The sequence below is a fragment of the Xiphophorus hellerii genome, chromosome 12 (genome assembly GCF_003331165.1).
Source record: "Xiphophorus hellerii strain 12219 chromosome 12, Xiphophorus_hellerii-4.1, whole genome shotgun sequence".
NCBI classification, from domain to species: Eukaryota; Metazoa; Chordata; class Actinopteri; order Cyprinodontiformes; family Poeciliidae; genus Xiphophorus; species Xiphophorus hellerii.
The window spans coordinates 9,605,896-9,633,798 of NC_045683.1; the positions used below are offsets into that span (position 1 = coordinate 9,605,896).

General features: G+C 35.9%; 1 protein-coding gene across 1 annotated transcript in view; it reads left to right on the top strand.

Annotated features, from left to right (window-relative positions):
* Positions 1-27,889, top strand: part of srrm4 (serine/arginine repetitive matrix 4) — a 60,812-nt gene extending 32,923 nt beyond the window's left edge. The window contains exons 2-13 of the mRNA XM_032578363.1: positions 522-659; positions 10,105-10,194; positions 11,243-11,323; positions 11,408-11,434; positions 11,678-11,728; positions 13,424-13,510; positions 15,610-15,772; positions 19,881-20,206; positions 21,578-21,769; positions 21,860-21,961; positions 22,078-22,233; positions 23,852-27,889. Coding sequence (XP_032434254.1) covers positions 522-659; positions 10,105-10,194; positions 11,243-11,323; positions 11,408-11,434; positions 11,678-11,728; positions 13,424-13,510; positions 15,610-15,772; positions 19,881-20,206; positions 21,578-21,769; positions 21,860-21,961; positions 22,078-22,233; positions 23,852-24,098 — 1,660 coding nt within the window. The 3' untranslated portion in view covers positions 24,099-27,889. The remainder of the gene's footprint in view (positions 1-521; positions 660-10,104; positions 10,195-11,242; positions 11,324-11,407; positions 11,435-11,677; positions 11,729-13,423; positions 13,511-15,609; positions 15,773-19,880; positions 20,207-21,577; positions 21,770-21,859; positions 21,962-22,077; positions 22,234-23,851) is intronic.
* Positions 27,890-27,903: the final 14 nt, after the last annotated feature.

Below are 27,903 nucleotides of genomic sequence, written 5' to 3' on the forward strand. Positions count from 1 at the left end.
GAAACTACAAAAAAAAAGGGGGCAGGGCGTGGAATATTTAATGATTTTACTTTGCTAGCTAAGGAAAACCTGCTGTACAAATATTGTTTTTTGCTATGTTTGATAAAAAAGAAAAACATAGTAGAGACGTGAAGAATTTAATCTATTGCTACAACTTGCGTCACCTCTACCTGGAAACAAAAAACAAAAATACTTAAATGTCAAGGCAGCTGAAGCATGTACATTACTACATTTCAACTGACGTATCGGTTTGACTTGCAAATGACCTCAGTTTTTCCTGGATATTAGCTTCCAGCAGGAAAAGGTGGGGACTAAAACATATGGCTAGTAAACTGGAAGGATTAACTATTACCAAGCAAGCTAAATCCTCTTTTTCACTGTTGTCTGATAAAAGCTTTAGGCTTGTGGAGACTAAAAAAACCCCCACAAATGTTGACATTTTGCTGAAGCGCAAAAAAAAAATGTTTCTGTCTAAATGTGTCTTTTCTTTCTTTTTTTTTTCTTTTCTGTTTCCTGTGCAGCTCAGAAACAACAACATCCTACCAGCCGCTTCAGACAGACGATCGGAAAGCTGCTGACATGAGGGTGGACAGCGCAGACAGGAACGGCTGCATCAAAGGAAGTGGACGTAAACACCACAGCCACCGCAGGGCCAGAATGTGAGTTAGTCTCTGTGCTCTCACTGATGCTAAAATGAAACGCTTCAAAAATCATCAAGAGGGTTTCCTAAGCTCAAACAACAAGCGCTGGGGAAAAGATAAGAGGACTTAGAAATCAATCCATGTTAAAGACGTAGGAGTTTTGATGAGAGAGACGCGAAGCTGGTGATGAATGGTAGGGGTTTGTTTTTGTTTTTCTGCTTTGCTTCTGTAGATCACAGTGCTTATGATAAACCACTTCTGCAGATCCACAGAATTTCTTCAGGGCCCAACTCTAAGTGAGAAAAAGCAGAATAATCTCTATATTCTGGTGGATTGAAACATAAAAGTCTTATCAGGTCGACCCCGAAGGACACAAAGAAAGAATCTGCTGTCAAACTTTACTGTGCATCATTAGGATTTTCTTTTAGGGAAATCTTAACCTGGAAGGCTCATTTTCTTTTTCCTTTAGTTTTTTCTTCTTTTAATCAGAGGTAAGGACCTCTTCATTAATATAAAAGCTTCAAAGCGTTTGCAGCAGCACAGCAGGAGGAACATTGAGATGTGTGAAGCACATTTGAGGTTGCATCAGTAACAAAGCTCAGTGAATTTTATCCTGCAGCAACTGTTGGTATTAAAATTTTACAATGAATAAAACACAGAGGTATGCCGGCGTCTGATAATAAAGTTTCTCTCGTATGCGTTTAAATAACTAAGAGTTATTTGGCATAACCCCAAAAGTATGAGGAAAAAACTTTTTCCAGCTTCTGCTCCTCTTAAAAATGCGACTTTTTAACGTTTTTTTTCTTGAAGCCTTTTTTTATTTTTGTTTTCTTTTATACTTGGCACCTTCAGCTGCCTAATGCAACAGCTCTGCGGTGTATCCATTTTGGCTGAAAAGTGGTCCCAGTGGGCCTTGACGTCTTCGAAAGCCTCCACTATGAAACACTGTGGGAATTAACACTTTTCTCTGTGTGATTCTGTGTGATTTATACCAATGTGATTGATGTGTTTTCATGTATGCTTTTCACACTTCAAAACTGCCTTTTGACTAAAAGAAAAGTGAACAATGATAAATTCAGCATGTGGTGTTGGTGCTTTGAATATGTGAAGAGAAAAAAAACTAGACATAATTAATTAAACTGCATGAATATACATTTTGAAAGTGTATAAGACTTCCCAGTATGTATTTCTGGTGTTATTTTATAATCATACTGCTGCTGTATATCAAAGACGTTTAGATATTTCTAACTTTCTTTTACACTTGCTAACTTTATCTCTCACTAGTTTTTTGGGGTATAGTTGTATTTGAATTGTTTGGTATATGTTGTTTTTGTGTCCGGGGACTGCAGTTGAAAAATAGTTACCATTGTTTCTGTCAAAATAATAACAAAAAATATTAAAATTCCTCCTAAACCAGAAAACCATACAATATAACTGGATTTAACAAGGTTTTCACATGCTTTGAAGCTTGTAATTTAACAATGGTCGGATTACAATATTGGTTTATTATTATTTTTATTTAATTCAATTCACTATGTTAGCTTTTCCATTTCTGAACAATGTCTAAACAGCTCAAAGACACCTGGTTAATTTGGCAAATATTTGGTTTAAAAGTGACATTTAATTTAAATCTCTAGAAATGGTTCATATTTCATGGTGAAATCAGAAAATGTTTCGCAGAAATGATTCGTTGTGGGTGTTACAAATTCCTTGTATGTAAACAGACATTAGTGGGAATTTTATTTAATATTATCACCAAGGAGAAACCAAATGACTGCTAAATTTTTAAGAGTTTTTGTGACAAAAACAGACACTATACATCAAAATTAAATTATAAAATAGCAACATTTTGGGGAGAAAATATATGCCTAAGCCAGTCTAAGTCATACAACATGTCACAGTATAGCAGCATATAATTCCTGCAACATTACATTTTATTCCTCACACCCTCTACCTCCATTAAATCATGGTCTTCTAATCTTGCATAAGGAGGTTAATTCTTACCCAGTTTACACAGAAAGCCACCATTAACTCCTGCTAAGATCATCTCAATTGAAGGCACATCATTTACCAGCTAAGTGCACATTATAATGGCTTCTGTGGCCATAAAAGGCCTTTTTGTTAAGAAATATGACTGTGTTCACCTTATCTTTTCTATGACGCATGATTGACAATAATACCAAATGGCAGGCAAAAAAAACCACTTAAAACTAGAACAGTTTTCCAGAAAATTGTTCATATACCCAACTTTTTGTGCAAGTAGCTCTGAAAAATGTCTATTTTTAAGAAAATTACACTTTCTCCTCTTATAAACATTTGTGATTTTACAAAGCTGGATGTAAAGGAAAAGAACTGGGTGCGAAGAGAGAAATGGGATTTTGCGTCATCACCAAATTGTTCCTCTGTGACGTCTGTGTGTTTAAAATTCCTAACAGGTCACAGTTGTAGCTTATTTCACAAACTACTGTGCCTGGTATGAAGGCAGGAAATTGGGTCACATCACTCAGTGTGTAATATCTTTACAATGGTCCCCTATGTGTCCAAAACATACTACTAGAGGAAACAAAATGTTTTAGGGCCATCTTCCATCAACCGTCTGCTGCTCCATTACCAGCAACCCAGACATTACTGGTAGTCTGGAACCCGACTGTTCACTGCGTTCAACCACTAAGAGAAAACATTATGTTTTTCATACACAGCATATCTGGAACAGTTCCATGAAAATTCACGGCCTTGCCTTTTTTTTTAATGATGTAACCTCTGATTAGTTATTTTTCCACCTGAAAGGGCGTTTTACTTTTTTAAAACATTTTCAAACTCAAGGGTTTATATTGTAAAACCTTTCTACACGCTAAACATTTTTGTAAAATGGAACTCTTTATTAAAGCCTTTAATTTCTCACCACATGATTGTTTTTGTTTTTGTTAAGCAACACATTTTTCATATTGCTTATAAGGAGTGATGTGGGGTTTTTTTGGAGTGGACAATAAGTGTCTAATCTCTAAGAAATACAGTCAGTTTTCATAAACATAAGGAAATTCTGATCTCCTTATCAAACTGACAGAAAATCAGACTGGAGAAATCCAAAACAGACTTCTTCCAGCTGGGGAATAAAAGGCTCTCCCCATTTATGCGAACATTCACATGGACAATGCTGTAAATCTTAAAATTTAAAAACATTCAAATTAGAATATGGGACAAGATGAGGATCTTTTCAGCTTGTCTGATTTTATATTTTAATCTCCTTGTTTTCAGTAGCTATAAGCAGAAATGTTCATAATAACAGAAATAAAGACTTAATCTATATAATGTGTTTCACGTAATAAACTGAGTTACTGAACTAAATGAACTTTTGAATCATTTTCTAATCTACTGATATTCACCTGTACATTTGTTTTGATAAAAACATTACAAAAGTCATTTCACTCTAGTTGAGCTCAGGTAATACTTTGTTTTACCAAACAAAACAACTTCTGGATTCAAACTCTACCTCACCTTCTATAGCCTTGTCCAATAAAAAATAGACTTTTAAAAAATAAAGTTAAGTGAGGAAAAACTAAAATAGTTAAAAGTGAATAAACTGAACCTTTACCTGATCCCTTTTCAGAAGCCAGTTCCCCAACAAACACATAGAAATAATAATAATTAGTCCTAAATTTACAGTCACCCTTTTATGGCTCTCCTAATTGCTCAGAGCGAACTACTCTGGACATCTACTATATGTGTTGCTTAAATAGAATAGAATAGAATTCAACTTTATTGTCATTGCACTGTCACAAGTACAAGCAATGAGATGTAGTTTGCATCTATCCAGAAGTGCTCTATGAGATATAAATATTTATTTACAGATGTACAAGACTACGTATGTATGGACTATAAGGGGTTATAGCAAGAGATATACTGTAGATATTGTGTATAAATATAAATATGGGAGCTATATGCACAGACCACATACCTGCAGCCAGCACTGCACAGCTCACCACTTCACAGCCATTTGTAAATTTGTCCAACAACAACCTGCCTTTCTGTTCAAGTCCGTTTCCTAAGCCTGTTAGTCTATGATGCATTAAAAATAATAGAGGGAAAAACTTGATTTAATTTATAATTGGGTGTAATAATAAATCTGTGTGTATATTCATACATTGGACATCTCTTGTGGCGTTATAAAAAAATAAAAGGAGTTATAAGTTTTTCTTTTTCCACCAATGCCTTTGACTGCAAGGTGGCGGGTTCACTGGCTAAAGCCTCCCGGAAGCATTGCAGAAGAATCATGCTTTTCCCAAAAGCTTTTACAAATAGTGCATGATTAATACTGTGTTTGTGTTTTTTTATTTATGTTTTTCAATGGCTAATTAACTACATAAATTTCCAAACCCTTTGTCTCAATAACAAAGTGCTGCCAGAAAGAAACGTCATCTGTTGGGAAAAGCACTTTCTCTTCGGATTGTTATCTGGCTAATTGGATCGCAGCAGCTCAACTCAGCGGAGAAATCAAACATTAGTTATAAAATTAAACTGATTTTCGCTTCTTCTAAAGACAGCATGTCAGATTTAATGAGCAAATATTAGGCAGGTTTCAGGGAAAGCGTACACTCGGCATTTCAGAATGCCTTATAAAAAGAACTGAGGTAGAGAAAATCACATTAAAGACCAGAAATACACCAAAGAAACAACAACAATATTTAAACATTTTATTCTCCTGTTTTTAAGGAGTTTCTGCACATATTTTCAGGAAAATTGTATTGTGGAGTAGAAACTACATGATGTATTGCCTTGTTTCATGTTTTTTTGTAATCACATCTCTGGTGACCTGAGGAGTCTACATTTCAAACTTGAATTATAATTAAATCACTTTACAAACAAGAAGCCAGTGTTGTAATTTAAGGATTGGGATTATTTCCTGCTGCTGGCCAAAACTCTGCTGGCATTATTTTGATCAGCTGCAGTTGCCTGATTGATTTCCTACAGAAAGCAGTGAAAATACCAGTATAATAATGAAACATGCTACAAATAAAGTCAAACTCCAGTTTTTCTGTGTTCTGTTTCCAAGGTAAGCCCTTTGTTCTGACAACATTTTAAAGAATATAACAAACTGGCCAAAACCTTCAAAGCATATTTAATATACGTTTTGGCCTTATTGAGTTAACTTGAATCCTGATCTGTAAGCAATTGCTTTTCTGACCTAAAAAGTCAAGTACTCAAGTAAAAGTAAAAAGTAGTCATCCAAGAAATTACTTAAGAGCAATAAAGTATTTGGTAAAAAGTCTACTCAAGTACTGAGTAACTGATCAAAATATTAATCATTTAATATTTAAAAATATGTCAAAAAATAGACATAAGTGGAAATTTAATATGTTAAGGGTGAAAATGACAATAATTCATATAAATACCAAAAAATAAAATCAGACAAAAAAAAAATCTGTCTGGTGAATTTTGGATTAAAACATGTTTGTTCTTCATTCATGGGTAGAAAATCCAGAAATTTTACTCATGTAAAAGTAGAAATACTTCATAACTAAATTACTCAAGTAAAAGTAAAAATTACAGCATAGTTAGAATACCACTAAAAGTGTTTTTTAAGTTACTCAAGTTAGTGTAGTTGAGTTAATGTAACTAGTTACTACCCAAATCTGGATATAACTGTGTCATCAGATATGATTAGGAAATCGTGCCTGATTTCTTAATCATATCTTGTAAACAAATGGAACATTTAAATATTGAGTAAAAGAGGTCAGAGAATAGTCGCTTGAGGAACCTCATTTGTGATTTTTGTTTTGTCAGATATAGAAGTGCAGAGTCTCGATCAGTCATGAAATATTTCGACCAGATTAGCACGGTGGTGGGTTGGGGAACAGTTTGCACCAAATTACAAAAAAAAACAAAAACGGAGGCGAATCAGTTAAAGCATTTATTTGTCAAAAACCTTAAGTGTCAAAAACCTCATTAGACAGAAACCTAGAAACACAACTTATCCCAAGAAAAGTGTGTAGCTTACATATAAAGACGTGTTTAGAAAGTATTTTGATACATTGGGGGAAAAAAATAAAAATACTCCGTAGGTAAATGAATCCGAGCTCTTATTAGATGTCCTCAAATCCCAATTTTTACTCACAATTGTTGCGCTGAGTTGCGATTCCTACATAGCTGGAAAATGACTGCTCTCTTGCTCCCTCCATCTCATCAAGAGAAACCGTTTCTGCTGGCCAGAAGAAATGCAAATGCTCTCTCACTACAAGGCCAGAATGGTCAAAGTGTTAATGAGTGACAAAGCGTTCTCATTATCAGGAGAGGGTACTTGGGCTTGCTGAGTCTAATCAGGTCTAATGCATTTCAGTTCCTAATGCTCCTGAACTGCCGACGATGCCAAGCAGGGCCATTTATTACTACAGGACACTCTTGTGGATCCAGCGAAACTGGCACACAGTCTCTAGAGTTTAGTGGTTGCATGTTTCCGTTAGGCGTTCACTATGTTACAGTATCCAACACCCAGGAAAAAGTGGTATTTTTCTCTTAAAATTGCAAATAAATTGCAGCAATACTCTTGAATGAGCAGTAATAGGATTTGTCAAACACATTTTGACAAATCCTGGAAATATTATTATAAAGGCATTTGTTGTTTATTTCACATGGTAATGCCATTTTCCATACGCTGTAATCAAAATACAGCAGCTTGTCAATAGCATTGACAAATAGGTGGACAGACAGAGAGACAGACAGACAGATAGATCGATATCCTAAACTAGGAACTAGTGGGTGTTCCTCCTAAACTAGGAACACCCACTAGTGTTCCTAGTTTAGGAGGAACACCAGTGAAAGCATCTCCACATACGGTTTGACGTCTCTCCCAGACTGAAGCTTCATGGACCTTACCAGAGGGGCCGCTTTTCATTGGCTGATGCCCATTCTACGTGGTCACGTGCGTGTCCGTCTCACAAACACACTTAGCTTCCCGTTAGCTAAGTACAGCATAAAGGCAGAACTGATACAACTTCTACACCTTGAAGCCTGTCTGCTACACAGTCTTACATTAGCTAAACAGATCAATATGCAATGTGTACTGTATCTGGCATACACTAAAGATTTTATTTTAGCAGAAAAGGCTTTGGACTAAACTGTTACTCGTGTTAGCCACTCTAGCACCAAGTACAGCTAGTCAGTCAACCATCGCTGTGTTCAGGGAAGCGCTGATTAATAATCGAGAAATAAATATAGCCTGGAAACTTGATATCGTAACGGACTGAATGTTATGTTTTTAACGTAACCTTTGCTCGTCTTGCGGGGCGCAGGCGGTTGCCACGGTAACAGGTGTGCTTAAACTACAAAGAGAGAGAGAGTAAAAAGGTAAGAGTGGTTTTGAGTTGATCACCTGTTCGGGTTATTTTACCTTTGTTTACCTTTGCTGTGGCGCATTACAGCCGCTGTAGTTTCTAAACGTTGGACTAATTACCTCGTTCGTTTGTGAGTTTACGTCATTCACAACAAACATCAAATAGAACAAATATATTTCATAAAATTTTAACAAACAAATGGCTTCTACCGCGATAATTATGTGAAATTAAATTAATTATATCCCAGCTTCAGAAGATTTGCCTTTACCTTTACAGAGCTCTTTGGTTCCTCCTATCAGTCTGTAGCTTCTCATATTGACGTCATCAAACCAAATTTCAGATCTACCATAACTGACTGACACCTGCTGGCCTCAGGTTTGCAACCAGCTTGTGACTGAGAAACCAGTAACCTCCTCCCAGATGATGACATGAACTTGTTAGTTCCTCTGTCCATTGTAGTTGCTGATATATTGTGAAAATCCGGTAGAAATGATGCACTAATCGCGAGGCTTTGCTTGTGAGACTTGTGGTCACGTGGGTCGGTTGTGGGAGGAGCCTGGTAAGGTCCATTGTTTCAAGTAAAAAGAAGAAACAAATTCATGCAGAAAACTTTTTTTTTTCTATGGGACTCCTTGTCATGACAGCAATGCAGAATACCATCACAACCGTATAGATTATCTCTTTTTTTCTAATTAGACGTTAAAGTTATCATCATATGTTTGATGCTTCCTTGCACAGTCATGAAAAATAAGATTGTGACATGGAGCATACGTGGGGTTTATTTTGTCTGTAAGTCATTCTTGTGCAGATACTGTTTAATGGTTACTTTGCATCTTTAATTTCCTTAGTCTGAATTGAGGATCTGCTTGTGTTGTCATGAAAACCCCACAGGAATCTAGAGCTAAAAGAAGAGGAAGATTTTTGGGGTCTACATCCAAACGTTTTGGTCCTCTCACCCTCAGGATCCTTAAAAAAATTTTAAAGGACCGTCTCACTCATGTATTAAAGATGGATGTTCTTAAACGTCGTTGTGTTTTGTGATTACTAACTATTTCTCTTCATGTAAAATGGTTAAAATATTAGAGATCAGACATTCAGCAGGTATTTTAGGAGTGTCTATGTTGTTGAGAAGACCCTGAGTTTCCATCAGTCAGTCACAGAGGATAAAGTTTGTATCCTTTTAAAATCATCCCATATTCTTGACAATTTCTCAGGCCTCATTGTGATGTAATCTCCTTTCTGTTCACATCACCTTTTTGGCTCGCTCACAAACTGCCTTTGCTCCTGTCCTTGAAAGGACCGCTCAGTAAGCCTTTGGTGATTTTTGAAGTCCTTCATCTCCTTTCTCAGATGTCTCACTTTCAGACAGAGGGAAAAGGTGGGCATCTGGAAATTAATCAATCTGACCACAAGAAGGAACTTGACAGTTTTCTTTTTCTGTGTAATGATAAATTCAGTCAAAAAAAAAGAGTAAATGTGGGGAAGATGAATAACAAGGACTTGAAGGAAAATGTGTGTTCAGGCAGAAGACAGTGTGCAGTGGTAGGCATTAAATGTGGAGAGCTATGAAAATGTATACAATGAAAATGTTAGAAAAGTGGCACACTCATGAAGAATCTAAAAAGTCCAAGTGAACGTATTTTTAAAAAAAGGCAGTCTGCAGAAGGACAGATAAATGGAGATCAATTACAGCCTTAAACAGAAACCAAATACAGTTAGGTTCTACAGTTTAGGATCTCAGTATAAGCAGCTAAATCAGGTAAAACATGCACCTAACGGCCATCACATTTGAAAAAATCATGGAGTTGGCAAGCTGACGGAAATGAAACAAGCCAGAAAAGTTACCAGCTGAGCATGTTTTTGTTTTTTTTTCACAATCCAACAATGTCCTATTATAACTGGACAGATCTTTACTCCAGAGGTTTAAAGACTGCACATCTTGTTTGAACACCGCCTGAAGTGGCTCTAATATACATAAATAGCTGCTTTTTTTTTCTTTGAGGGTTTGTAATTATTTTATAGGTTCAGATTAATCTGCAATACTAGTCTCTGTTGGCTTCTTGGTGCTGAACATCATCCATCACGTCTCATGAGTGACTGCAGATGTTTCCTTCTGCTCTGTTTCGGCCCCACAGCCCCTCCTTTGATGGTGTCCTCTCCCCTCGGGCGAAAGGGAAGAAGAAGAAGAAGAAAAGAAAGTCTGAGCGGAAGAGAAACAGAAGAAGGTGAGTTTTAAAAGTTTGCCAGTTCTGCAATGTTGCAGTCCTTTGGTGTTTGAAACAGCAGAATGCAATGAACATGCAGTAAATCCATGAAACCAAAGATTTGAAGGTATTTATGCATTTTAATAATACTATTTTACTGTAATGCATCAAACTAATAATAGAAATTAATTTTTAAGTGTAGTGACTTGCACTGTATTCACTCTCTATTTGGACTGAACTGAAATAAATTAATAAATAAATTACAAAAAATTAGATTCACTTATCTTTGTAGATTGCGCCACAATCATTTGTAATGAAATAAACTGCAGGTACTTCAAATTATTTTCAATTATTGCCTTTAAAGAAACTGTAGAAATGCTCAATTTGAATGAAACTGGTTTTAACTTAAATGAACCAACTTTAAATTAATTGTCTGATTAACCACAACGACTTACATTATACTTAATGAGATTACACTGGAATTCATTTGAAATAATCGGCATACAATGGACAATGGATTTGGAATTATGTTGTTCAACAGAACTGGATTATTTATACTTGAACTAGTCTGTTTTTAATAAATAGTATTAAATTGGAAAATGATATGATTGAACTAGGACAAAATGTATTTAAATTGCTCCAACTATTGCTATAAATATTGGAGAGCCCTGTTTTCAAAGGAATAGGGAATTAATTTGAAAACAATTGGATTGTAACCTACTACTGGATTTAAGATAATTTGATAAATTGCATGTAAATCGAGTGCATGTATTAGGAATAACTATGGTGTAAACAGAACTGCATTGAAATAAACACAATGTACTGAAATTTGTTCAATTTGCCTTTATCTAATCAGATTAAACTGAGTTAAAAAAGTATCTATTTGAAAATTATTTAATTGAACTCATCTAGATTCCAATGGACACAAATCTAACTGTGTAATGCCACTGAATGGTTTTTTGATATTGATATTCAAAACAACTTAATGTGAACTGAATTAAACTCAACTTAATTAAGAAGTATTAGAATTCATGTTTATCTTTCATTATTACCATTTATTTCCCTTCAGGTCTCCTTCACACAGTCTGTCACCAGTGAGGAAGAAGAAAAAGAAGAAGAAGAAGAGCACTAAGAAAAGCAAGCATCATAGGTATTTCTTCTTTATTATCACAGTATTGTTAGTATGGATTTATTTTTTAAAAAGTGACTCAAATCGTCTTTCTCTACATTCCAGGTATACCTCTAAGAAGTCAAAACACAGGTATTTTTATGTTTAATATTATCATTAATATTTGTATTGTCTGTAGTAGTAAAATAAATTCTATTTCTCTAGAATACGTTGCTGTTTTAAATGTGGTGTAACAATGGCATGCATGCAGGAGGATTACTGGATTTTCACCTTAAAGCCTGAATCTTAGTGTATCAGCAAGAAGGCAGGCTGACTGTGAAGGCTTTGTCAGTCTTAAACACCTCCGGCTTATTCTGCTCTCCTTGATCCCTCCAGCTCTTCAAGTTTAAAACGTAAGAGGAAGGATGAACGCAAGCACAAGAAAAGGTCAGTCTGTGATTGTTGCATCAGAATCATCTGGAGTATCCTTTCCTTCCTTCCTTCCTTCCTTCCTTCCTTCCTCTGTGGCTTGTCATAGATGTTACAACTATGTAAGGGCACCGCAGGGGAAGCAAAGACACATGCAGCTTTGAAATTTTCTTCTAGCCGATAAAAACAAACCCTCACGGAGAAAAGTACCGAAGCCACAAAGAGAGTAAAGCAAATATCAAAAGGGGGTAACTGAAGCCAATTTCATGCTGTGATTTTGCAGTTTCTCCTAATTTGACTTTCAACCAGATTAGTGTTTTGTAGCAGTGCCTTATAAATTAATTGACTTTTTTTTTCCACAGTAAAACCACAAACATTAATATATTTTACTGGTATTTTAGGTAATAGAACAAGGATCTTCAACCTTTACAATTCAAATGATCAGTCCAGTTAACTAAAACTTGTTTAGAGCTGCAAATGTGAAAAAAATTGTGATTTTAAACTAATATCTACTATATAGAATATGTTGTTATTTTTAAAGAACTACTATTTTTCTTTTTACTTTGGTTAGGTTTTAAAATAAGAGAAAACGTGTAAATATTGTAAAAAGAGAATAGCTAATTTGTCAAAATTACATAGTTTTGAACCCAATGACAAAAATAGTTTGAAATTATGCAATTATTCCTTATAAAAAATGAAAACCTTCTGAAAAATCTTCATGTTTTATTGTATTTATTCTTAAAAACATTAGTTGGTCTTTTATCATTTTTATCCGGCGTTATAAAGAGCCAATGTGGAAGATCCTCAGAGGTATATCAGCTGCAGACTCAGATAGAGCGAAAATGCAGATGGAGCGAAAATGTTTTACTGTTTTTGATTTTTTTACAAATTAAAATCTTAAAATGTGGCACTTGTATTTGTCTCCCTGTGTAAACACAGAGCTGTTTGTCTTTACCAGCTTTGCACATCTAATCTTTCCCCGACATTCTTTGTGAAACAGCTCAGACTGAGTGAGGCTGAATTAATAGCATCCATTGTTTCAGTGGGTTAATGTCTGAATTCCCACTAACCATTCCAACATGATTATCCTTTCAAGTAAACTGTTCAAATGTTGCTCAGGCTGAATGTTTTGGGTTATTGTTTTGCTGAAAGGTGAACTTCCACAGCAGTGTCAAATCTTCCTTCACAATCAGCCTGTATTTATTTCCAACCATCTTTCCATCAAGTGGAGGAAAATGGTTGGACTAGATTTTATTTAGGGACATCAAAATAAGGACTCCTTAATTATGAAAGAGGGCTAGTAGCACTGAAAAACAACTCTCAGAATTTTGACTTGATCTTTTGAAATCAAAAATCAAAATTCTGAGAAAAAAGTCAGAATTTGTTGTTGTTTTTTTCAGTGTCCTTACCCTCTTCCATACTAAATACACATATGCCACACTTTTCAAATCTTTATTTGTAATGAAAAGATTTAAAAACTAGATATAGTTTTCTTTTGTCAAAGTTCGCAGTTGTAACTAAATAAATTGTGAAAAAGATTCAAGGGGGGTTTAAGCTTTTTCATGGCATAGAATTTAAATAGCTGCTTATTTTAACTCCGTTCTATCTCCCTACAACTCCGCTTTCTTTTAGTATCTCTAAACTGTTTCATCTCTGTTTCAACTCTCAGCCCTCGTTTCTCCTCTTTTTCTTTTCTTCTCTGCTCTCCACCAGTTCACGGACTCAGTCCTCACGTCGGAGGCGGCACTACAGGAGGTCGGAGTCGTACGCATCCTCCTCCAGATCCTTCACGAGGGACAGGTAGGGCCCCCTTCTCTCCCTCCAACCCCAACACTTTTTTCTTATCAGCGTGAGGGGTCTTGGTCTCACTGCAGCACAAACTGATAAGACAGAGGTGACTTCCTCCTGCTCCAGTATAACCAACTCTTATCACGACCTCACAGAAAATGGCCACAAATTCACTTCTCTGATCAATTCACTCAGTTAGGATGAAATAGAGTGAAATATTGGGGTTTCGGTGATATGTAAGCGGTACTGTGGTGTGGCTTTTTTTCTGATGACATTTGAGTAATTGCTAGTGAAATTGCTGGATAAAAGGGGTAATTCTTTCACTTTAACTTCAGTTTGATGCAGATTGTTGTATTGTGAATAAGAAATGTAAAACAGTAAAATTTTATGTAAAATTAAAAACAGTAAATCTGACTAATGAGTTCAGGATAAAAACTCAGGGAAGACGGCAGGACTCACATAGAATACAGTATTTAATAAAAGTGAATGTTAGAGGTTTATAAATATATAACACATTGAGACAAAATAGTGAGTCTTAAATAAGTAGTATGGTAATCAGTAGCATTCATCTCTCAGTTCCACATTTACTGTATTTATTTCTCAAATGGCAGTAGACAATTAGGAACATTTTAAATTTAACAAAAGGTTTAACGCCCTTTATTGCAGAACTGGGCGGATTTCTATTGTAAGCTCCATTGCCAGGTGATGCAGGCCACATATCCTGCAAGTTAAGCAACAAAATGTTCATTTAAAAGCCCCAAAATAAAATATGTAAAATAAGAAATGCAATGCACACACAATTTTCCAAGTTAAACATCCTACATATGAAATGTAAAGTGTGTGTTTTAAACACATATGAACATTTTGCAATAAGTCCATCACAAAATCTGGCTCAAAATAATGATGTACACAAGTTTGAGAAAAAGAAATACAAAATATTCCAAAACAATGAATGAACATTCATATATACTTACATTAGCTTGGATTGCTCTTAGTAGAAGAATATTACACTTATATATAATGGATTAACTATAAATATTAAACCACCTTTGACCTTAATTGATGGGATGCTCCAAAAGAAACACTAAACTCTTTGCAGGCACAACTGACAAATAATGTTTCTTTCTTAGTCATTTGCAGCCACCAAAGAGATGCCACCCTGGGTGGTGAGCCTTATTGTTAGACAAATAATCACAAGTACATGTGTACAACAAGCTGTGTAGCTTTCTTGTAAAGAAATAATAATTAATTTAGACCTATGGGATAACTTTATTTGTTAAACTGCAAAAACTCAAAATCTTAATATTTTTGGCCAAGTTTCTAGTGCAAATATGTTACTATACCTGAAATAAGACAAAACTAATTTACAACTAAGCCATTCAGCAAGACATTGAAGCTTGTTTTAAGTAACTAATTCCTTAATATTGATGAAAAATGCCAGTTACCCTGACAGAATATTTCACTCATAATTGGACATTTTTACCTTTTATAAGTGAAATAATTTGCCAGCTGAAAATATACTGACCTAAAGCAAGCTCCTATGTCCTGCCAAAAAGTTACTTGTGAGTTAGTTTTGCTCTATTTCAAGTGTACTAAGATATTTGCACTAGAAACTGCACTAAAAAAATACTTTTTGTGTTTTTGCAGTGTATGAGCTACACAGCAGGTGAAGTTAGCACTGATTTAGCATTCAAATCAGAAAACGGAAACAAGGTGGCATCACAATTAAACTAAAACACGACAAGAAACTCATTATTATTAAAACACACCTAGATTTTAAATGAGGTTAAACAAGTTTATTGTTGTATGAGCTAAAATAATTAGAAAACAAAATCTATAAAGCTTGGTGGTTGCCAACAATTTTGGGGACAAATACAATCAAACCTCACACTTTTAATTAAAATCTCACAACTTGTACTTAAAATACAACTGAAACTCTTCTTCTTTTTTGGTTGTGTAACAGTAATTACATTGTGTTTTACCACAAAAACAACTGCAGCTTCATATATGCTTCATTAACATCAAATGCGCTTGTCAGCTGAGACAAGTCGCAGGCATCGCTAACATAATTCTGTGTTGTAGAGTCAACTAACCAAAACATTTCCCCACAGACACCTGCAGAAGTCTGTGGTTCGTCAGGCTTTCAGAGCCATAGGAGGGGCTGGAGAGGAAACCCGGGCAGCGCTGAACCCCACCGAAGCAAAGTGGAGACATGCATCTAAATCTGTGTGTAAAACGGCTCCTAAATATCGCTCCATCCTCTCAACGGGCACCGTAAGTACAGTTTCCAAGTTTTACAATGCTGCCGCAGGTTCAAATTAGTTCCTCTGGTCTGGACATGTCAAACTGTTTATGTTTTTGTTTTCTAAGCTATATTCACATGCATATCTCAAAATTCACTACGTTAAAGTTGCTTTAGATTCCTATATTTATGGTGCAATTACACAAAGCTGTTTCAGGTGTGAATTGCAACCAAGATGTATCTCAAAGCATCACATGTAAAAGCTGTTTACCTTTATATAGAAAAGCTTTTCAACACAGGTGTGAAGCCGAAGTGGTGCGGAGGATAGTAATGATGTGTTTTATGTTTACTACTGTGCTAAATCACAATGTTCCAGCAGCATTTAAAAACATCAGGAGTGGATTTCACAGCCGCACATAAAGATTTAACAGAACTAAAAAAAAACATGCAAATAAACCACGTGGGAAATGCATAAATATAAAGATGTTTATATACCTGTGATAAATGATAGTCAAATTACCAAAACTAGAAATATGCGACAAATTTAAACACTAGAAGGCAGCACAGAAACATAATGGCCATCTGTTTTTCTTTTACAGTGTCACCAACTGCAGATATTGTTTGAACAAAGTGACTAAAATCTTTGATTTCATAAGTATAGGCTTTTTATCTGTTGGTTATTATTATAGTTTGCAAACAAAGTGTGTGCTGTAGAAGGTTCAGTCCAGGTCATTTTCATATATTCATTTATATTTAGTCTAATAGAAGACAGAGCCTCTAAACAGTGAGACATACTGGGATTCTCCCTTTATTTTACTGGGGGAAAAGGCAATTGTTAGTCCTTGGTCCAATCTGGCATGAAGAGAAAAAGTTTTAGTAAGAGATTAAACAGTTTCACAATTATTTGGGTTTTGGTAAAAAGTTTAGTGGTCCAGTTTGAAACACCTCTGACAATACTGAAACTGATCATTTATTCAACCTTTTCAATTCAAACCAAGGTTGTTTTATATGGTTTCTTATCAAATATTTGATTTTTTTCACCACCTGCGAAGATTCAGTGCCAAAAAATGAAAGAAGAAGGAAATAACCAGCATTCCAAAGGTTTTAATGTAGGTAAAAAAAGGTACACATTTCGGCTACTTGCAATTGTCAGGAACACATTTTTTTTTTAGCATTCCTGGCAACAGTTAAAACCTTTACATGTTTTTGGAGTGCTAGTTATTTCAATTTTCTGTATTCTTCAAAACCAAGCAATCATTTAATCCCCCCACCCTTTTTTTTTGCATTGGATGTGTGCGCTCTCCTTTCCTCCTCAGTATTCAGTGCCAAACCATGGATGGAGGATAAGCTGATTCTTAACTGTTGAAACATCCTCGAAATTAAAAAATAAAAACTTTATAAAAACAGGGGGGGTGGTTTTCCACAAACGTCTCTTGGTGATACAATAATGAGTCACTTTCTTTACAAGCCTTCTTATGATGTATACTGAAGATCTGCTAGGGAAATTGCAACCCCATTACCTCCTTTCCCTTCAAGTGTAAAACTTACAAACACCAGTCTAATGTATAAATGGTTTTATGTTTTGTACGTAAAAGTTGGAAATGAACTAATTTCGAACAATCATCTAGAACTCCTCCTGAATCCAGATTTATGATGTAGAAAGTCAAAAGTTTGTCACCAATTGCCTCTTCAAAATCCAATATGGCTTCTGCTTCAGTAAAAGCTTTGGCTAACTGCAGTAATAAAAAAAAAGTTTATTACTGCAGTTATGATAGTTTCTTTTTTTTAAAGAAAGAAACTATCATCCCCAAAGCTAAATAAAGTGTTTTTTATTTTTTTCTTAAACCTTACATTTGGTGTTTGATTGAAATTATAAAAATATTACTAGTTCAGACCATCTTTAGTCCATCCTTACCTAAATCTCACAGTGAGCAGCTGGAAACTGTTCTGCTGCTTAATGTTGAATTTTCTCAGGGTTCTTTAGAGCCTTATAATAACAGCTATGTCCTTAAACCAATTGTCTCCTGCTTGGTGAAGCATGAAACATCTTTAATTTCTCCCCAGCAATCATTAAATTATGCTAATTGAAAATATGGATGTTTTAATTACACACCAAATGGTTTTAATTGAAATTCAGTAAATTAATTCATTTATCCAATCATGCCAACATTTATTTTGTAGTCTTTAAGGGAACTTTACACACTGAAGTATACAGTAATACACCGTAGTGATTGTATATATTTATAAACGGTTTACAAGTAGATAAAAAACACATCTAATTAGCTAAATGCATTTATTTACAGACTCTATAAATTGAAATTTATTTTTAAAAATGGCCAACAACTCAGGAATTTTTAAAAGAGTCAATATTTTCTGGAAGGCATCTGTGTTGATAGAAGAATGTCTGTGTTTAAAATGTGTGAAACCTTTTAGCCCCAAGTGTGAACAGATTGTGTGAAACTCTTAGGATGGTAGAAGATTTGTTTATGTGTCCCTTGTGGATGCCGTGTTGACTGATGACTGCAAAAACCTTCTGGAAGATAGGGCCCAATAAACTTTTTTTTTTTTTTGCACCAGCTTTTTGCATCTGTTGTTATTTTTCAATACAGAAAAAAAACTAGCAGCTGTACCAGGCACTGAATGTGTAAATAGCCTTAAATTAATTCAACTTTTTTATGGCAGAGACATATTGTCAGTCTGAACGCTTTAGAGAAATACAACCTTTGAACAATGTACAATGGGGAAAAAAAGTTCTATATTTAAAAATATATTAAGCTTATTTGTTTTTGAAATAAACATAACAAATTTTCCTTCTGAAGGCCGACTAGAGTGTCAGTAAAAGACGATTGTTCTATTAACTTTCTGCTTCCTGTGACAAAGAAGTCCCATTTCCGTAAGTCACTCTTCAAAATAGGAAAGACAAAAGAATGTACCATTCTGGTAAAGCAGATGTGTATTAATCAGGAAATAGTGACAAGAATCTTTGCAGTAATAAAGCAATAACAGAGAAAAAGAGATTTTTTGGAGGACCAATTGCTGTTTGTTCAAATGAGACTAAAACACTCAATACCGTTAAGTAAAGGAGATGATAGATATTGGTGGCCTTTTTTTTAACTCTGGAAACTTTTTGAAAACATGGTTTCATGGACATTTGAAATTAAAACCTGATGACTTTTACCAATAAACTGAAAATGTTTTTTTGTTGTTGTTGTTCTGCGTGTTAAATATTCTGAAATTAAAGGTTGTTTCTTCTAAATTACTCATTCTGAGCTGATGCTACTAGAAGAGAAAGTGATGTAATTGAAGGGTTTTTACGTGCATTTATGAGGCATGCCAAGTGTGGAGGGAGCTGCATATCCACCCCCAGAAAACAACAAAACGATGTAAAAAACATAAATCTAACTGGCTCTGAGTTTGAAGAGAGGGTTATTGTCTTTTTTTTATGCAATTTACGACTCTAATGATGCACTTACGTTGCCCGCTCTTCCCTTTTTTTTTTACACCTTACCTACTTAAGGAGGAAATCTTGATTGGTAAGTCGCTGCTATCTGCAGATTCAGGGATTTACTTGTAGGTCGCTGAAGGCTTAAAATGTATTCTTACAGGAGAGAGAAAAGCAATCATCTGTCCTATTCTGAGGGCTTTCTTAGTTAGACTGGTGGGATCTTTCTTAGTCTGCAATCCTTTTCTTTTCTATATAAACCCATTTTTGTGATGTTTGTTCAATGTTTTTTAAATGAGGCTTTTCAATGGGGTTATTGTTTACTCTGTTTTCCTCTTCACTGGAGTTAGAGCTGGTAGTTTTTTTTCACACATAGATTCTTTTGTTCTTCTCTGCTATTTTCTTCTCCCTTCCATATAATTGTTTAAGTGCAGTTCTTTTTACAAAACAGTTTTCTTGTTGATTTCTTTGACTTTAGTTGAGTTCAAACTTTCTTTCGAGGTTAATCGCATGCTTCAAATTTGCATGATATCTTTCTATTTCAAAGCTTTTTGTCCCAAGAAAAAAATAAATCTCTACTGTGTTTTCAATGGGATATGTGCCTTTGCACTAGTGTATTCAGAGTAAATCAAAGCAGGTAGCAGGTTCTGTTCCATGCAAATTGGGGTTTAAGCTGTTGCCTCTTTGTCTGTTCGCAGATTTTGTCGTTGAAGCCTGGAAGCGAGCTTTTAAATGGGAAAGGAGCTCAGGATTTTTCGAGTCACGCCGAAGGTACACGTGACTACGACTCTGGTAACGACACATCCTCACCTCCATCGAGCAAAACTGGTGTTTCTCGAGCAAGTGTCGCTGAAAACCAGAGGAACCGCTGTCAACGTCTTACCTCACCTCCTGAGAAGCAACGCTTTGCTGACAGAGACAACGGCTCCGATTCAGGGAACTCTGTGACAAGCTACGCTTCCTCATGCAAACCGTACGGGGAACATGGCTTCTCTGCTACCATTTTCAGTGGAAACAGCAAGAGGTGAACATTGTGTTTGGATTGTATTATCAATCTAAATGTGTCCATTATTCTTTGGGAAAAAAAAATCTGTGTTCACAGTCATTTGAAATTTTCAGTCGGGCGCACTTTTTCAGAAATTAAAGGCTTTTTTTTTCCAAATCTTACAAGGTACTTTAAAGAACTTACCAGGTACTTTACTAAAACTTAGCAGGTACTTTCCTGGAACTTTTCTCAGCTTTATAAATTATTCTACCAGAACTTAACACTTTCTGTTTTAAAACTACAATGGACTTTAATAGGATTTAACAGTTAATTTTCTATAACTTGCTGCAAACTTTCAGAACTAACTTAATATGTTCCTAAATGTTCCTTAATTTTACTGGTAATTTTCCCAAAACCTAGCAGATACTTTCCTGGAACTTACAGATACTTGCCAAAAATGTAGAGTTCAGTTTTCAGAACTTGCAAGGTTTCTTGTTTGTATTTTTACCTTCATAAAGCTTGCTGGTTGCTTTCTTAAAACTTACCAGGGACTTGCCAGGGAGTCACAGCATACTTTGTAGAACTTACTGTGTATTTTTGGAACTTAGTGTATGTTTCTGACGTTTTCTATATCTGATTACTTTACTAGCACTTACCAGATAAGTAAGGTAGCTCACATTTTTTGAAGTGATTTTCAATTAAAAAGCAATCAGGCACCAAATGGCTCTCTTTCGGTCCACATTTAGTGCTAATCCAGATTAATTGGTACTTCAGGCTAATGCTAAAGGCAGTTCTAAAAATATCACAGTTGCTTTTTGCAAACAGTAATTTATAAGCCTTTAAATTGTGGGTATTTTTGCATTGTGCAATTATTTTTAATGAGACCAATCATTATTTACATGGGAGGTAAAGGTAAGAGGCTGTGTGTCATTAATGGTCTTCCAGTGTGAAACACTGAGAATGGAACAAGTAAGACGACTGCATTCAGAGTAACTGTCTGTTAGAAAAGTAATGTGACATAAAACTCAATAAAACAGCAGCTAAAATACCACTGCTTTATTTACCATCTTCATATAAAACGTACTGAAAACACTCTACATGTTTTGTTCCCTTGTGCTTTACACAGCAAATTATTGGTGTTCTCCAATCTCCATTTTCTGTGTAAATAATCATGGTTTTCTTTGTAAATACACCTCTGACGCAAGCATGACCATAGCTCAAAACCTCATAAAATAGTGTTCACATAAGAAGTTATGACAACTCTCTAGACTAGAGTTGTTTACTGGGCGTAGAAATCAAGGTGCAGGTAAGAGAACTTATTACAACCTTTTAATAGAACCTAATTTTTAAACCTCATTTTAACGATTGATCACTCCCAACCCTTAAAATGTCTTTATGCTTTCTTTGCAGTGGGCGGATAACTTTGGGATGTGAGGAAGAAGTTGTGAGATGCCCGAAGGCAGCTCGATGTGCGCAGAGGAGGAGCAGGTCGTCTCGAAAGCGGCGGAAAACGCAGTCCTCCTCCAGCAGTAGGAGCAGATCTTCAGGGACTTCCAGGTACTCTGGACGCTATTCTCGAAGCCCTTCGATGTCTTCTTGCAGGTACTTTATCTAATATCGCAATTACACACTGTCCAGCAGGATTCTACCAGAGATAGTACTTTCAGTATTTGCTCACCTCTCTTTCTGCAGCTCGTACTCTCGTTCCCTGAGTAACTCATCAGATGTGAGGCGAAGAGGCAGCTTGGTCAGCTTGAGCTCCAGAGGAAGCTACTCCAAATACAGTGCTGATAGGTGAGTTTTACTAAATGTTTACAGCTGCTAATGTCTCTTTTTAAGAGCTGTACAGAAATAAACCTACGCTGACGTTGGGTAATTAAATGTTCACACTGTTGAATCTGGTTCCCCAGACTACGAGACAGAAAGCGGCAGTCCAGTTCCAGAGAGACAAATCTGAAGCACATGCATAAGGTTAGTGGAAAGAGACGAAGACGCAAGTCCTACTCTCCTATGAGGAAGAGGAGGAGAGATTCTCCAAGCCATCTGGAAGCGCGCCGCATCACAAGGTACAGCTGATTTTAGTCTGCCCTGATCCTTTATTCCTGCACATTTTCATTGCCAAAAAAAATCTCATCGTTTTAACAGCTTAGATGGACACATTACGTGTTTATGCAAACTTTGAAATTAAATCACATAAAAGAAAAGACAAAAACATAATTTGAATCCAAAGTTTTACTATTGGATAAGGCGGCTTTCTATTTTTATGTACTTAATCTTCCTTTAGGAAAAAATATAGTACAAGTACAGGATAAACAAAATATTTCACTGTATTATTAAAACTTGGTGATACAGCAGAGCATTCCTTTTACATCAATCATCATTTAGTCACGGGAAAAATAAAATGTCTGTTGCTGGCAAAAGAATTATAGGAAAAACACTGAGGACACTCTTATTGCTTAGGAATAAGCAGAAACCAGAGCTGCCACATGATGCTGATCATATACACTTTTATTAACTGATTACCAGTAACCATGACAACCACTATAAAAGCAGAGGGTTTTGAGTTTGCTCCTTTGTCGTATAAAGGGTTGCCTTAATGCAATGCTAAGGCCTTAAGACAACAGCCACCAATTTAGCATAGCGGCCCGGGAAGGTTTCTAAGTTAATTTCTGATTGATTTAAAGGCAATAATTTGTAGTTCCATTATTCTGCAGTGCAAACAATTCTGCAAAAGTGGAAAATGAATAAATATAAAATCTCCCCAAGGTTAGCTTGTGCAATAGTCAATTTTTTTTTTTAAACATAGCCCAATCTCTGACTCAAGGTGGTATTTTTAATGAAATTTAAAAGTAAAGTATAAAGACAATACAAGGATTGGTTGGGGGATCCTGTTGTAATACAACCAAGCGTAACAAAAACTAAAATTTCTGGGGTCTGTTTGTGGCTCTTGGCAGTGGCTTTGTGCTTCTTACTTCACTTTAATCTACAGTGGTGAAAATAAAGCCAGTGGCAAAATCAAATACCGTCCAGCTAACTGGTGACAAATTTACACTTACCCATGATAGACGCAAAAACACTAGCTAGCTAGAAGCTATCAAGCGTGTGTTAGCAGTAAGTTAGTGGTAGTCTCAATCGCCTCAAGTCACAGAGCACTGTAAAGATCTGAGCAGTGGACTCAAACTTTTGCCTGACCAAAAAGACCAAGAACAAATTACATTAACAAGAGTAAATATTCTTGCCAAAACAAAATATAAGACCTGTGATGAATGTATTTATGGCCTACTTGCACTTTATTTTATTAATTTAAGACAGCTTAAGGCCTTAATATTAAGTACATGACTTTTTAAGACTTTTTCAGGATGCGCAGACACCCTCGACATCAATTACATGTGTTAAATGGCAAAATTCATTACAGCAAAGTTAAAGAGTAAACAAGTATGGCTTCCTTGGCAGGGATACCAGGAAAAACCTTTTGCTAAATGAACTATGACAATATAACTCAGGTTTACACAGTTGCCTCTGAATTAATTACTAGACTTGAGCAATATGTTACTGAAGCAGAACTGGTTGTTATATAATGTTCAGCACCATGTGTGGGACAAACAAAGCACGTCAAGAGACCTGGGTCACTGCAGGCCAGCATGAACTCTTCTGTTTGCTACTCTGTTTCCCAAATTTCCACAGTGCCAGGAAGCGACCCATACCTTACTTCAGACCCAGCCCTTCTGCCAGCAGCCGCTCCACCAGCGTGTCGTCATGGAGCAGCCTCTTCACACGAAGCCGCAGTCACAGCCGCAGTCGCAGTTGCAGTCGCAGCTACTCTTCCTACAGTAGCTACAGCCGGAGCTCATCGTGGAACTCCATCTTCGGGTCCCACAGTCGCAGCCGGAGTCGGGGTTCTTTGAAGAAGCGAAGGAAAGCCCGGCGTTAATGTTTTCCTGTTCAGAGACAGAAGCTACATTTGTATTTGTGGTCAGGACAGAAGCTGTAGGGGCTGATGCTTGGACTAAAATATCCCAGCATTTCTTCAAGGCCATCTGTCATTGAGATATTTCTGCTCTAACATAAACATTTTTACTTTTTGTTCCGGCACATCATCTTCTTGCACCAGCAAGAGAAATTGCATTTCCGTATTTGTCAAACCAACGCCCATGTTGAATATGTCCAACAGAGATGCAAGTTTGTGCACTTCTCTCTAATTCTTGTGTCTTAATGCTTAGAATTAACTTAATATGTTATTATGTATTAATGTGGGGAAAAAAAAACATTTGGTTAAAACCAGGCCCATGAAGCACTGAAATTACTTATTCCATTTAGTTTATGCCCTGATGTTTAGCAGGGCAGCAAACATGAACTGTTCTGTCAGGTCTTTGTGACACTGATTTTACACCAACAGATGAAGTACAGGGGTAACATTTAAGCTGTTTGATCCCGGCGTTCACAGACGGCTTCACAGGGATCGTTATCAGGAATCAGGAAAAGGCTTCTGGCTCTGATCTCAGCACTTCACAAGACGGAGAACAAACATGTTTCCTCGGCGTAGGTGGCCTGACGGCGAGCAAACGGCCTGTCAGCTTAAATGTCACTTTAATTTCTCCTCTGATCAAGTGAAAAACAATTTAAAATGTCTGTCTAAAATACATCGGCGATCATATTTTTATGGGATTGCAGGAAGTTTTTCCCTCAACAACTATTTCTTCCTCTTGATCCTTTTCAGGTTCTGTCACATTACAACCTGAAATATGAATGTATTTCATTGGGACTAGCAGTTGGATAGTCCAAAACAAAGTAGCACATAATAGTAAAGTTTAGGGATGCATAATATTGATACCAGTATCAGCTGAGGTTAGTCATTTTTTAACATGTCAATATAAAGTCCAATATGTAAAGCTGATTTCAACAGCTGAAAATCTTTAGCCTTTTGCAGACTCTACCAGATTTTTTTGGAAGATTTTCCTGGATTTACTGATCAGCTGTCTTGTCCCTGCTGTAGATTAGCCTTACCACAGCATCACACTACCAGCATCATACTTCATCGTAGGGACAGTGTGTTCCAGAGGACTAGCAGTGCTAGTTTTATGCCACAGATAGTATTTTACACATAGGACCGAAAGGTCAGTTTTGGTCTCATCAGTTCTTTTACATGTTTTCTGAATCCTCTACATGACTTGTACTTACTGCAAGCTGGATTTTTTTGTACTTTTTTTTTAATTAGTAGCTTCCTTCTTACATCAAGGCCAGATTAGAGAATTATTAATATTTGTCCTGTCAAAAGGTTTCAAATCTGAGCAGTGGATCCCTGCAGCTCCTCACGATTTACCATTTGCCTCTTCCCTGCTTCTTGTGTCTTTGATGATCAGGTCTTGTTAGATTTGCAGGTTTTACACACTGTCTTTCAGATAAATGTGTTCCTTCCTTTGCCTTCATGATGCCGTTTGTTTCGATGTTTTCACAGAGCAGCTGTAGTTTGACTAAGATTCATTTAAACACACCTGCACTGTTTACAAATTATGAAAATACTCAACCACCTGGTTGTAACAGATTTTTTTTAGAGTTATCAGAGGATTTGTCAAAACTTTTTAAAAGCATAAATATTTTTTCCTCTGACTTTACTATTGTGTGCCTCTGTGGGTTGATCTTTCCGTTAAAATCTCAAAATACTGTAGTTTGTTTGTAAAATGACAAAAACTGTACAAGCTCAAAGAGTGTGCTTGCTTTTGGATTTCCCTGTACCATGCTTAAATTACTTTCACTCATACTCACACTTAAACTTTATTTTAATCAGGTAAATGATGATTTAACTGATGTCCAACACAAATTCTTTATTTCCTTTAATATTTATACGACACTGGAACAAAACCTGTAAGCCATTTTTTATTGTGCATAAGCAAACATAGTTATTACTTGTTTAAAATGTATCAGTGCTTTTTTTGCAGTTGTCAGATGTTGTATGTAATGCTGCTATCTCTTATTTATTTTCTTTTACAACTGTAACACATTTTCTCTGTAAAATGTTATTTTTTCTATATATGCAAAGGTTCAATTAGATGTCCAGCAAACTCAGTAAAACAAACTGTTAAATTGGTTTCCATTTAGAATGGAAAATATTTGCAGTTTTGGGTTGATTTCAGTTTTTCAAAATACATTTTGACTCCCTGATGGTTGAGAACATCAAAATAATCTTCTGTAGAGTAAAATCCCACATTCAGTGATGCCTTCACTAATTCTAAAATGTTATATATGTTGAAACTTCAATTTTAATCTTATCTTTTTCCCGTCTGTGTTATGAGCTTGCAAGTTAAGCTAGGATGAGAATACAGAAACTAGAAAAAGAAGCCGACAATGATTACATTTGAAGAGTCTACAGTACTACCGTACTTAACTTTTGCTCACCTATTAGAATTATTGGGCATGCAAAGGGTAATTATTAGGCAGTATTTTGGGGTTTTTCCTGTTCATTGATGCTCCTGATTCTAACACAAGGCTCAGCAACCTTTTCAATCGAAGCCGTTCTTGTCCCAGCTTTGTGTCTTCTACAATATTTGTGGCGGACCAACAACACATCCAGAGTTTCTCAGCCCATGAACACAGAATATAGTCACCGGCTCCAAGAAATCTTGTGAATTTGTTTTTTGACTGATGAGCCATTTCAGTGTATTTGGCCCTGTGTTTTTGATCATTGTCTTAGTGATCACCCATTTTTAGTTGTCTGGTAGAGTTTACGATATATTTACTTCAAATATCCTGATTTGGAAAAGTCAAGCCTTTAGCATCACATATGAGATGACAAGGTGCTTTTCCACATAATCATCCTTTGTTTCACCCCAGACTTAACCTGACAGACTGTTATCAATAATTAGTTTATTGTCTTGAGATAGTGAGTTATCTCATTTTCTTGACAAAGTCGCTTCATTATCTCAAGATATTTTTACTGTACTTTCATAGACCAGTTCCTCATTAGACCATATATTTTGACCAGCTCAAAGAAAACAGGCTATTTTCTCCAAAATGTCACACTGTTCCTTCAAAGTTAATTTGATGGCAGCTCCAACTCCAAAACAGCTTTTGCTTATAATTAAGGGTCATGCTTCTTAATGGTTTCAGCTCCTTCATCCTGTCTGCTCCAGGCCTGAAAGACTGCTGCTCTCTATGCACTCAACTCTCTCTCAGCTTATTTCCCTAAATGTCAGCTAAATTGGGCAAATGAGGGAAATGTGCTGCTGGAAGAGAAAAGAAGTTGGCGCCAAAAATATAATCCATACACCACAAGCTGATGGTGGCAGATGTGAACCTGTATGCTGGGGGGAAGATTTGCACAGTTGTGTTAATAAACTTGGACAGACAGCGATGCCCTGTCTCCGAGTTCTTGTGCAAACAGGAGTTTGAATATGAAATTACCTTGTTGTAAATAGGCACTGTGTAAATAGTACAAAATGTGTTTGTTTTTTTTATTTACAGCACACAATTGGAGGCCTATTGTAAACATTCAAAATACAATGCATCAACAAATGGCAATTTAAATGTACTTGAATATGATTTGGGGTATTAAAAAAAACATAAGCAAGCTCTTATAGCAATAGTGATTCATTGTGAAATGATGCAGTTTTATTATTATTTTCAATATCTACAAACATGCAAATCATATATTTTTTTGTACTGCATGTGTGTCAATGTAAAGTCCATATTGTAATAAAGTGTCAACTGGAACCTCAACATAATATACAGTGGCTTCCAAA